The 13,411-nt window shown below is 39.5% G+C and overlaps 1 protein-coding gene across 3 annotated transcripts in view; it reads right to left on the bottom strand.

Annotated features, from left to right (window-relative positions):
• The window catches only part of CADM2 (cell adhesion molecule 2), a 1,067,553-nt gene extending 1,056,815 nt beyond the window's left edge, over positions 1–10,738 (bottom strand). Inside the window, exon 1 of one of the 3 annotated variants that reach the window (XM_017955045.2) lies at positions 10,049–10,738. In XM_017955045.2, coding sequence (XP_017810534.1) covers positions 10,049–10,109 — 61 coding nt within the window. In that variant the 5' untranslated portion in view covers positions 10,110–10,738. The remainder of the gene's footprint in view (positions 1–10,048) is intronic. The other 2 variants (XM_009198278.4, XM_031661802.1) reach the window with 2 other exon arrangements.
• Positions 10,739–13,411: the final 2,673 nt, after the last annotated feature.

Below are 13,411 nucleotides of genomic sequence, written 5' to 3'. Positions count from 1 at the left end.
TATTATCTAGATCCAATTAAAGAGTTGTGTCAAGATTAAATCTATTAGAAGAAAACTAATCAATCAGTGGAATGATGAAAACATTTGAAAAACAAACAAACAAAAAAGACAGACCAGACATTCGATTAGTCACTTGAAATATAATGAGGGCTAAGACTTCAGCCCTGTACACTAGGGGCTTATAGTCCACTAGAGGAGACAGGCAGACACACACATAACCTTCAAAATACTATAATAATAATATCCAAATTTTATGTAGATCATAGAGTAGACAAAATCAAATGCTCAGTTCTCTCATGAACTAAGAACACATAAATGCTTAAAATAATCAATAGATGGCAGATGGCATTCTTTTGTCTACTAAAACTAAACTATAGCTTCAAAAATTATGCTATTGTGTAAAGTAATCAAATAAAAATTGTCAAAATATATTATATCAGCTTATAAAACGCTTTTTATTGCCATAAGCATAAATAAAAGAATAAAAGACACAAGTTGCAGTTACAAATTAAACCACCCTTTTCTTATGACATAAGACACAGAGGAAGACATGTAAGTCAAAGGGTACAATTAATACAAATGCACTCTCATACTCATGTAATATAGGAAAATATCCCCCTTATAAGTGATATCAGATACAAAACAAGCCAATTCTTGTAGCAATCTCTCCACAAATGAAGTCTCTTTAAGAAAAAGACGTCTGCCTCTCTCTGTTGAGTTCGGCGTCTCTCTATACTTTCACCAATATTCAAATTGCATCCAAATTAAAACCTGAAAATCAAATGTCTCAGATTTGGCAATGCACTGACATTTGGCAGTCCACAAAGATTGCAGGCAATTAATACTACTTAATATCTATACCCTCACATAAAATCCAGCAAAACTTCAAGATCCCACCATAGCAAAATGTGTTAATGGGCTAGTTAAGGAATAGAGCATTGACTTAGGAACAATTTCTGATTCTTCTTTTTGTTTGGGAAAATGAAAGAGACAATCCCTATTCAGGGTAGGGGATACACATTTTCACTCATTATTTTATTTCAATCCTAGAGCAGTATCTGTTATTTAGAATTAACAGATACTGTATTATGTATCACAATGGTGAATTTAATTCTGCCTTGGCAGGGTATCTAGTAAGTGCAGAATGTGAGTAACTGCTTGCTATATTGAAGTCATAGATACATAATTGCCTTCAGAAACATCCTTCTCTGAATACCACCTACACATTAATACATGACAGTGAACTTACAGCCAGACCCCTGTTCTATCCCACATGATCCCTGAAAAGGCTTTGAAATGAGGACACGTGCATAATTAAGGCACACTGAATATCACAGTACATGTAACAAACTAGAGTATTATGAATCCTTAGGGGAACCTCATAGAACTAATACATTTTCTAAAGAAAGCTGCACATGAGTAAAGGGAGACTAAAATGCTAATTAGATCCTCTCAGTGGAAGCTATAGAAAAGTTGATTCTTGAATCCTGAAGTTGGACATAGAATGGAACATTTGTATACAGAAGTGCTGGAGAGGGAAAAAAAGAACTTGACATAAAAGCCCTTGAATAGATGATTTACACAATTCATGAGCAAATAAATGAAGCAAAATAAAAATATAACAGTGGGAGAATTCCAAACCTCCTGAAAGGGTTAAGTATGAGAACTGATTTTGTATTAGAAAGGGATTATGTAACAACAGAGGGAAATACTCAGCCTAGCATATGCTAATTTAGTCAGCTTTGCCAGGCATTTCTCTGTGTGTTTGGCTGGCTGACTCACATTCCTTTCCCCTTCTTTTTGCCATTTTTATTAAGAGACTACGGAACGGAGCTTTCAAAAAAGTGCAGTAATAACAATAACAAAAACAACTCAACACATATTGTACATGTTTTATCCTTGCTAAAACACTGGGGGGTGCTCCTTGGGGGTTGAAAGGAAAAATACCCAATCTGTACATATTCTGTACATATCCTTTAGCAAAACTCCACTTCTTTATTCTTCATTCCCCATTAATTCATTTTAATGGGTCTTTCAAGTCGGTAGCATGGGCAGGGAATGGGAGGGATATTATATTCCTGAAGAGTATAAAGGAAGCTGAGTTAGTATTCAGACTTCAGCACATAAAATAGAGAGCAGTAAAGAAATGGCAATTAAATAAAAAGCTTACTATATATTTTTCTTTGCTTTTACATATAAATATTCTAATTCGTAATGCATTATTTCTCATTTAAATTTAAGCCTACAACTCCAGATTGAAAAACAGAGATGCAAAAGGTATGAGAATGAATGGAAGTTACAAATGTCATGGACATTTTCCCCCATGGGGGATACAGGACAAGCTCATGTAAAATATGAATTTATTAAGAAAATTAGGACTTTTTTTACACACTATAAATTTTAGGCCTTGATGTTTAAATAAGCATTATGGAAGGCACCTGCATTTTAAAATACAAACAATTTTAGCTTAAAAGCTAAAAATATTTCTTTACAAGAATAGATTAATTGGCTTTATAAATTACAGCAAATCAATATAACAGCTATACACTCAGCAGTCGACAGCACATCCTTGTCAGAAAGGTGCTTTCTCACTCTGTTCTCAAGGACAACTTTAGATAAGCAATGTATCCTTACTGTAAATTAACCATCATAAAATATATAAAATTTTTAGAATCGCAATCTGACTTTTTAAAGGACTTTGTTTTCTTATAATGTGACATTATTTGCACTATTTGATCACATTTAGCTTTGAGATTTTTCTTTTTTCTGAAAGCAAAAGTATGCTTATTTTTACTTGTTAAGCAATCCCTAATGATGTCAGTATTTAACCCCCGGAATAACTCCTTAACTATCACTAGACAGAGACTTCCTCTCTAGCAATGAAATGGCTAAAAGATAATTTAAATATTCAAGTACAAATGATTTGCTGACTCAGAAACAGTTATTCCCAAAGTTGAATACAGACTGTGTTAATATTTCCTTCAAAGACCTCAAAATACAATGTGAATAGTTAATAACCCCCTCTCTCTATGGCAAATCTTACCAACTTAGCTCTGTATCTATTCAAGTAGTAATAAGTTCTTATCACTCAGTTTCATTAGCGCAAAAATAGATCCAGAATACTCAACCCTATTGTTATTTCATAAATTGTAAGACTTGTGTGTGCGTTTTAAGTGGAAGGCTTGTAAATCGTTGTTGTAGCCTAAGAAAATTTATTTAAAAAATAAAATAAAATTCCTAACCTTAATTGAAAGAGTAAAAGAACACAATGAGTCAAAACAAAACAAACTCTTACCTTTTCCTTCATTCTATTATACATCCCTGAAAGCCCAAAACTCTAATTACAAAATTAATAAAGATGTTCTTCAGTCTTAAAAATGACATACGTAAATGTGTATATATGTGCATATATGTAAATAAGTGACTGTGAAATACTTCCTTTCTCTATAATTACATCTCTGATTTTGACATTAATATTTAACTGATCCCTACTTAAGCAGAATATTTACTTCACTAATTTTTAAATAGGCTTCTAAGATGAAAACAATTTCATATATGCTTAAGGAAATCCACTGAACACATTAACAGGAACAACTGGGCTCACTAATAAAAATCAGTTGTATAACATATTCAGGTTTTTGTTCTGTGGCAAATGGAATCAAAATATACAAAGCTATGTTAGTTCCTTTTATCTGATAGGGTTTAATGGTACAACAATAGGTTTACAACTCTTACTTTTTTAGAGAACGTATCAGATGACTTTGCCTACATGATAAATAATATTGTTCAGATAGGAAACATTCCCTACTGATGTGACATAACACAAATTATACTTAACAACACTAAATAAATTGAACATACACTGAACAGTTAACTCCTTTATTGTAAAGAAACTACTATATTCTCATAGTACAGGAAATGCTCTAATAAGAATGAGATTAAGGGACTAACTGCTTACTCACTGAAGGAAGAACTGGATAACAGAATGTTTCCCAGCCAAACAGTTATTAGGTCCAACACATGTAAAAAACAGCAAAGAAATCCTATTGCAATTTTGCTATTCATCTTCACTAAACTGACCCGTGTTCCTGATGGTCTGGAAGAAAATTAAATGTTCACCATTCATTGGATGAAAACGTTGGTAGTTTTAGTGGGATTTGTTTATTACTCTCTAAACAAAATCTGTGTTCTCTCTTTTGCTTTGTCATAAGTTCGTGTGATTACAAATACTCTGGATCATTTCTGCTTATAAAAAGCTAAAGGATGTTTTATGTCCACTACAAGCTATGAAAAAGACTTCCCATTTCACTCTCATGCCACATGATTGCTTTCCTCTGAGTTTGCCGCTTCTGCAGAGCACATTAGGCCTGAGATGCCATTTGCATCATCACACAGCAGGGGGCTTCAGCTGCCACAGCTCTAGGTTAATCCTCACCCACCTCTTTACACAAGGAATTTGCAGAAGATGCCTTTCTTGATACTACAGAATTGCACTCCAAAAATGCTTGACATTTTCAAATAAAATGTTGGCAATGAACGTGTCCTTTTAAATATTTTAGGTTAAATCAGTAAATTTAAATTATGTCCTTCATTTTTTATAAAATTAGTTTATGATCTAATCTAATGTAAAGTATCTGGAGTTTTTAATCAAGGAAAAGAAAAAAATGGTAGGAAAATGTTAAAAATGACTGATCAGATTGAATTCACTTAAAGATATATATTAAGAACTATTTATGTCATAATTTAATATAGGAAAACTTTCATAAACCAACATAGCTTACAAAATGTCAAAATTAACTCTTACATGACTTGACAAAGTATGAGTGTTTCCATATTATGAAGAGAAGAGATCATTTAATCCCATCAGAAGTAATTAGGACATACTGTTATTCAATCCAGCACGACTGTTTATGCATCTACTAAAATGAGGATAAGAAAACTGCATAGCTATGTAAGGCTCAGAGCTTGCCCTCAGGAAGCTTAAGTATAATAATTGTTGGGCACTAGAACTGTTTTAAGACAGTAAATCAGACCAGTATCTGCCAATTCAACAAAGGGGCTTCTGACTTCAGTTTCTGAGTCGGCTTCCTTGGTTTGTGATTTTCCTTCTCTCTACTTCCTTAGTCTATTCAGTCAGCTGCTACAGAATGGGTGACTTAGCCAATCGGTTTAATACAGTCTAATAAAATGAAGACTATTTCTCAATAAATATCATAGAGCACATGTCAGCAAGCTCAAATAAAACATCCATATGACATTAGGTCTATATTTGATTATTAATGTACCCCCAAATCCTTCATAGTAAATAAGGCTTACTTGTCTCAATCACTGATATCCCACAGACTACTTAAAGAGAAAATTTATGCCATTTGGTGTTGATTCCAGGCCACTTTCAAATGCATGCTTAGGATGTCTTCCAACATTTTTGCACTTCCATTTTGCTCTTTAAGTGATTTAAGTATTTTTTTTCTTTAAGAAAAATGACATTCTACCACTATTTAATTGTGTGACAAATAGTTTTAAAATGTCTTATCTTCTAATGAAGGACACAAGAACAGATCATCTCAATTGATACTTAGCTTTGTCATATTATGTTCCCAGAGTTCTAATAGTTATAGAAATGGAAAAAAGACAATGAAGTAAGCTTCCACATCTTGATATAAAACCAGTCTAGGAACTCCTCATATTTGCAAAGATTTTCTTAATTACCAATTGTCTGATGTTCGACTATTTAAGCCACAGTTATTGCATTTAAGCATATAGGCTCCATTTTCCAAAGTTTATGTTAATCGAAAAAGGGAGTGAGTAAAATGTATTTCAAGAACTACATTTGGCATAAGAAATGAGTTTGACAAGACTAAAGTTAATATATGTGAAGGTAAAATAGTTGGAAAGATATGATTTTAGGAAGCATAATTATTTCATTAAGTGTATATAAGTATAATATGTATTATAATGTGCTTTCTAAAAAATGTAAGATGAGGTTTATGACACATACTGAGGCAAGTATTATGTACATCCAATGAGATTTAATTTGAATACATATTCAAATTAAATTGTGTTTGTGTTATATTTCTACTAAACATAACAAATCATTTACCAGAATATACCATGGCCAAAATAAAAAATAAAAAACACACACACACACACACAAACACAAAAAACTAAAGCCCCAGTATCTGTCTTGGAGGTGTTATTGTATACGACTAATTCCAAAAAGTAAACACAGTTCTCAACAAAATGAGGTCTTGTATGCATGTATGCATGACTATTTCTTGTTATATTTTGCCCTTGTTTCTTTTTTGCCCTTTCCAGAATTGTTTCCTGTGCTGCCCAGGGCACTCTCTCCATCTTTGCAGTGCCCCCTCAGGCATGGAAAGGGATAAAGTTTCAGCAAGGGTTAGCAATTGAACTGGATCTACTCTATAGCCAAGAGAGGACTTAGTTACAGGTGGCAAGCTTTTGCAATCCTTGCAAAGAAATTCATTTCTCTAATGTGTCCCTTGTGCTTACTCCAGATTTTCCTCTTTCTATGATGAGGGAAAATAAGAAAAGATGCATTGTAGCTGAACACTAAATCAAATTTTGCTATTTAAGTAGCCTACATTCCAAGTTATAGTTTGGCCAAAAGCATATGTTTATTTTCTATTTATTATTCATTTCCTAAAGACACGATGAGGATGAGGACAAACTGGCAGATGTTATAGAATTAAGTAAGCCTTTTTTAAAAAAACTCATTTTATCATTGACTGGATTCTCATCACTGGCTTATCACTCCACATATTAACAAGCCAGAAAATTGATTTGCTTCCGAGAAAAAAAGGTAAAAAATATAGGTGATAATATAAATACAGTCAGTTAAAATACAGAAACACGGAGAAGATATGTTCAAATGAGTTTTTTTGTCTTTAATAATGTATACTGCAAGAAAGGGAAGAGTAATACATGGGATAAATAAACTGATTAGTATTACTTAAGTGAATATCACTATAGTGCTGATAAAGCTAAAAAAAGAAGCTATTGACTGACTATAGTATTTGCCTAGTCATAACTACTAGCAGGCAGGGCAGACTCCCTCTAGCCAAAATCAGTCGCTCACTAGTTCCCCTGCCACCCTTTTCTCCCTGCACATAGAAAGACCCGCTAAGTAGTTAATCTATGTCCAAGAAATAAAGCCTTCATTTTACAACCTAACCAAGTCCTAATAAAACGGTAGGGTAGGGGAGAAACATAAATCTGAACCCCGAAGCAATGTTCTCAGCCAAGCCTAAGACAAGGAAGGGATGAGCAATTTGAGCAAAACCTGACAATATCAACAAAGTATGATGTGTCTGTGGAGTAGTGTTTGATGAATAAATGTGAGGCAGCCATAAACATGAGAAGACAATCCAGTAGTGCTTTGTGCCTCCTCCTCTTTCTTTCTTTCTTTTTTTAATCCTCTTATCTCTTTTAGTGTATTCATATGGCCTGATCTAAGATGCTCCTAAGTCCCCAGACATGGTTGGACTTGTGCTCTTTCCCTGGTTGCTGTATAGGACCTTTATTTATTTATTTATTGGACCTAATGCTGGTGTTGCTGCTGGTTGCAGTGGTGCATTTTCTCTGCTATACTCACACCCCCTTCCCGCACCCACCCCCCCACCCCAGTCTGCTGTGAAAAGCAGCACTGTCTTAATCATTGGTTTACATACTCAATAAAAGAGACTCATGCCTGAATGCTGCTGATGGAATCTCTCCGGGTAGAGAAAGAGTAAATCCTCCTCCAGGCTGAGAGAGGCACCAGCAAACAGTTATTTTGCACTGCACTGAATAGACAATTCACAGGGAAATGTTGAAGGAAGAGAGGAGGCGACCCCAAGTGCAGTCCATGACCCACAAGCTCTATAATAAATAATTTCGCAGCAGCCCAGCAGTGTGTGCATTGACCGGCCGGGACCAGCACACACAGATTGGCAGGGAAAATACATCTAGCGGTGTCGAATTTTCATTGCAATCACCAAATTAACTGATTCCCCCACATCACACTCCCCCCAACACGGCGCACGCCGGCGCGCGAGCGCGCGCGCGCGCACACACACACACACACACACACACACACAGCTGAGCTGAGAAATGCAAGTTACTGAGAGGTGAAGTAGGGTCTCCGGGAGATTGTCTCAGCGCAGATTAAAAACCTAAGTAACGTGTCAGACACCCGGGTTACTTGCGTGAGGATGGGGGTGTGAAGGGTGAGAAATGGGACTCGGCGGCGTACGCAGGAAGAATGTGCTGTCTGCCTTCACGGAGATTCTGGCACACATGACATGCCTGAAATTTACACCCAACGTAAAATACACAAAAGTACCACCAAAATATTCTACACAAGATCTCTAGAAGGTCAGTTAGTTAATTCAGGAAAATTCTGCCCACTGCCTCTTCTTTCATGTTCATAAATATGCATAAATAAAATTCTGTCCCCAGTCTATATCCCGGAGGAGGGCAGGAGAGAGGATGCATTCCAAGAACTTGCTGAAAGATGGTTCATTGACCTCATTTAAATCCTCCAAAGGCCGATTGGGTTTTGCACGCCAGTGAGTCTACGTGTGTCTTACTTTCAGATCCCTTTTACCCAGGGAAAAATTAATTTCATCAACTTGTCTTCCTGCAAATACCCAAATAATGACAGAAGGGTTTAGAGATAGGCAAAGAAAAAAAATCTAGTCACCTAGCTTAAAAAAATTCTATCAATCATCATTTCACATCCATCCTCGCTATATCTCACATTCAAGCCACATCCCTATACTATTCTCTTCAAAGCGACAATCTTCCGCCTTACAGCCCCTGCCCGCCCAGCCCTAGCACGCCGCCTCTGCCTCCTCCACCACCCAAAGTGTCCTCATGCACTCCTGTACTATGCATTGCCATTTATTTCATAATCAGCATCATCCTCCCATTCCACACAGCCCCCTCACTCCCTCCTCCAAAAAAGAGGGTCTGGAGAAAAGTGAACCCAGATTCCCTAGCCTTCCGGCATCCAAACCCAGTGATTTGCATAATAACAGCGTTCTGTGCGGCTTCCCTCCACTGCGGTCGTAGGGGTTCTTACATTTCACGTGAAAGGATAATATTAATTACGGAAAGAAGCGGCAGAGAGAAGATGGAGAGGTAGGAAATCTAAGTGAAAATCTCTTGGCAGTAAAGTAACTGCTAGGAAGCATACATTTCTTTGATTAAAAAAAAAAAGAAATGACACAGACTGAATAATAAAAAGTCAATGTGTTGATAAAGTGCGTTTGGGTCTTTTAATTTTTTTTGCCTTTTCTCCCCTTTCTTAATTTATTGGTTTATTTATTCATTCGTTCAATTTTTTTATTTTTTCTTATTCTTTTTCCTTTCTTTCTTTTTCTTTCTTTCTTTTTTTTTTTTTTTTCTTAAATCCCAGACAGAGTCTCCTCTCTCTTCCTAGGTGAATGACACGTCTCACAACACATTTTCCCCCCCGGAGATGTTATTGCAATGCACACGGTGCTGCCGCTGCTGCTGTTCTCGCCGTCTTGGTAGCTCGCTCCCAGGCTCTCACACACTTTTTAAAGACACACGGATATGATGATGGTGGGAAGAGGGGGAAAAGAAAAGACGACCCGAAAAGGGGGAGGTTAAAGAGATGACAAGAGACGGAGAGGGTCGGTCAAGAGCGTGATGTGGGAGGTGGCTGGTGGGGGTTGTCGGGAGGGTGGAATGTTCAGAGAGGCACAAGTTGCCAGCCAAAAGGCGTGGGAGGGGGATGCCGGCGGGGATGGAGTGAGATGAAGGAAGCTCAGGTGAATGAAAAGGCAAAAGGTGCCGCGTAAGGGGCTGACTGCTGGGAAGGCAGGGCTGAGCCAGCGTTAGAAATTCAAGGGGCTGGTGCAAACTGCCACTGCCCCCTGCCGCACCAGAGAGTAGGGGGAGGGGGTGGAAATCGCTGGGGACAGGAGGACTGGGAGGGGAGAGTGGAAATATGGGGTGGAATGGGAAAGATGGGGAATGGGCGAGAAGTTGATGTTCCCCGCGGCGGGGCGGGGATTACCTTGTAGCAGGAGCCCGCAGACACTGTAGAAGCGGAGAACGGCGCTGCGTTTCCAAATCATGGTCCCTTCTCTAAAGGGCTGGGGAAGGAACGAGGGGGTAAGTAGATGCTGGTGAGCGGGGCACGAGAGTGCAGGGCTCCGCTGGTGTCCTCCTCCCGGCGCCCACGGGACCTACCGTCCCCGCCGCTGAGGTGTTCGAACCCGCGGACTCGGATCGGCGGCAGCAGTAGCGACAGCGGCAAAGCACCCGCAGAATGGGGTATCGGTGGGCGAAATAGTTTCTTCTCCTCCTCCTCCTGCTGGTGGTGCAGCCGCGACAGCCTGTCTGCCAGGCAGGGGTTTGGAGCTTGCCTTCCTCTCGGCGCGCACAGCAAGTCCCAGAGCCCGCCGGGGCTGCCCGAGCAGGTGGTGCAGGGGTGCCGGGTTGTCGGAGAAGGTGCGGGCGAGGGCTGCAAGGAGTGGATAGGTCACGGAGGGGAAGGGCTGGGGGAGAGGGGGAGCAAGCAAGCAGCACTGCCGCTCGCACCCGGGGTGTCTCGAGGTCCTGGGAGGGGAGGTAGCAGCGGTGGAAGCAGCGCTAGTGGCGGCAGCGGCGGCGGCAGTGGCGGCTCCCGGATGCTCCGGCTGCAGCGGCTGCTGTAGCGGCAGCGGCAGCGGCGGCGGCGGCAGCGGCGGCGGCAGCTCTACGGAGCACCAGACACAAGGGCAAGCTCAGAGCGGCGGAGGCCCCGCCCCCACCCTGGCCAGGGACAGACACCGCCCCCCGGCCAATGGAAACACAGCCGCCCACCAGGTCTGGCCAATGAGAGAAGGGGATGGGTGGAGACAAGCGCCGGGAAAAACAAACAGGCTTCTCAAGGACCCTTCGGGCAGGAAGCACTGAAGCCCCCATTCAGCACCCCCGGCGGATCTCACCTCTTTAGACATGTCTCGTCCGAACTTGCAGGCGAGACAACTGCCTTCATTAATCAGCGCTCTGCACTCAGGGAGGGTTCAGCCAATCGCCACCGCGAGGGGGCGGGGTTAGCCGTGTCCCCAGCATGTTCTGGAATTCGTGGTGCCTGGGCCAGGTCCTGGGTGCGACGTTCTTCTGCGCATTTGGACTCCTAGAGCACATGGTGGCTGCACCTGCCCACTCACCAGCTGCAGTAGCAATCTCTGACGATTCCAGCAGCAAAAGGGAAAGATTGCAGAGGACGTGGGAGAGGCTAAGTATAGAGAGTGGAACACCTACCTGCCTACAAGAACTTGTGTTGCAAAGAAGGAAAAATAAGTGGAAGAAATAATTTTGTTGTTGTTGTTCAGAGATTTTACTTAGTCTAGGCATAAATCTCAGTGGAGCTTGGTGGGTAGCAGTGCTGGCACTGGCATCAGGCAGCCTTTGGTTCAAATAGCATAGCTGTTGCTTCTTGTTTTATAGTGTTTGATGATTTACTTGAACGTTTAAATCTAAAGCTTCCTCAACTGCAAAACGGGGATAATAGTACTTAACTTTAAGAGTTGTAAGGATTAAGTGAGAAAGCAGTCATGTTAGCGTAAGTCCATGCAATGCGTACGTACTTTATAAATGGTGACTCTAGCTGTTTAGTGGGATTTTTCTAATTCCGGATAGCAGGAAATCTTAGGCAAGCCTCTTTAAAATGTTTTAACGATAGCCTTACGAGGGGAGAGAGGCAGAAGGGTACTTTTTTAATGGACACAACCAAAAGGGGTCACAGAAACTCAGGAAACTGAAAAGAACCACCTCTATAAATCAACACCCTGAATTGTATCCTTTAGAAGAGGAGACATAAATGAGCAAGACATAAATGAATCAGAAGTTGTGTTTCTAAATGAGCTTAATTCCCAGGGTTTTCCCTATGACCAGTTTTTAATTGGACCAAATTAACAGATGATGGACTGTTTCAGTAGTGTTAAATCAGTCACACCATAAATAAAGTCGGCTTTGTTTGAGAGACTACACAATAGAAACCTGCAAGCAAGAAGACAGAGGGAAAGATGAGAGGCAAGATCAATATTGATGCCCTTCACTCTTTCCCATTTGTTGCTTACTTTGCCACAACCTTTTGCAAATTCAACCCTTGCCTTTTAACTAATGACCCATTCATTTCTCTGCCCACCTTTCTCCCCAGGTTCTCAAAATTAAGGAACAAAATGTCCATAATAAAACTGCAAGCACATTCTTGAAGAAAGATGTGTGAATACCCGTGTTATTGTAGGAGATAGTTGCCTACTGTGAGTTTTAGCTGTTAGGAAAGTCAGTCAGTGAGTCCACAGATAGTGCTATCATTTAAACTATTGTGAGGATCAAAAGGTGAAATTCTAATCATTATTGACTCACGCTTAGGTTTTGTGTCAGGGAGAATATAACAAATGGAAATGCCAAAGAAGTTAGGGTTTTTTTTTTTTGTTGAAATGGTAGTCAGAGTTTCTGGGTTCTAGTGCATATCCTGCTTCTAGCTGTGTGACCTTGGGCAAATGTTCAACTTCCTTGACCCTCAGTGACCTCAACTATAATATGAAGGAGCTGGACTGAATTACTTATAAAGCTACATTGAGCAATAGAAAATCTTTAAGATTGTCATATTCAAAAAAATACCCCATTTGAGCATGAATATATAGGCATTTGTAACCAATACTCTGAAAAAGAGTCTTCTTCTGAGTCTTGTTGATAACCATGACAGCAATTCGGATTTGTACCCTTACATAATTTGTAGCTTTACTACTAAATATGTGGTTCTCAGACCAGCAGCACCAGCAGCACCTAAGAATTTATCAGGACAGCAGAATCTCAGCCCTGCCCCATACCTACGGAGTCAGAATCTTCATTATACCAAGATTTGTAGTGATTTGTACGCACAGAAAGTTGGAGAAGCACTGGTCTGTAACACTGTTTTGCTACATCCTTACCCCCAGAGATAATTTCAGTGGGCGATCTATGAAATGGAAGAACCTAAAAGGCCCAGGGGGTTTTTGGTAAATTACTATCTTCAGAAACCCCAGGAATATCCTTCTCATGACAAAAGTAACTCCTTTTGTAAACTATGAAACAAAATGATTAATTTAATTAGATTTTTTTTTAAGTTGAAAGTTTGGCTGAGAGTCATGAACTTTCTTGTGATTAAGGGCTCTGTTTAGGCCAAACACCCGGGAGACTAGAAGAGAAATGTGCACTGATTGCCTATCTGGGAGAAAAATACTGAAAACATAAACTCTGGTCATTTGGATAAATAATGTCAAATTCATGTACAAAGAACAGATAATACTCTATTTTTCAAATAGTCTATTCTTAGATGCTATTACACGATTAATTTAAAAATAGCCAATACTCAATGTTGTAAGATCTTTGAATATTTTAGAAA

This window comes from Papio anubis, chromosome 2 (assembly GCF_008728515.1).
Source record: "Papio anubis isolate 15944 chromosome 2, Panubis1.0, whole genome shotgun sequence".
In the NCBI taxonomy this organism is placed as follows: Eukaryota; Metazoa; Chordata; class Mammalia; order Primates; family Cercopithecidae; genus Papio; species Papio anubis.
This window is presented reverse-complemented; position numbering and strand designations above follow the sequence as displayed.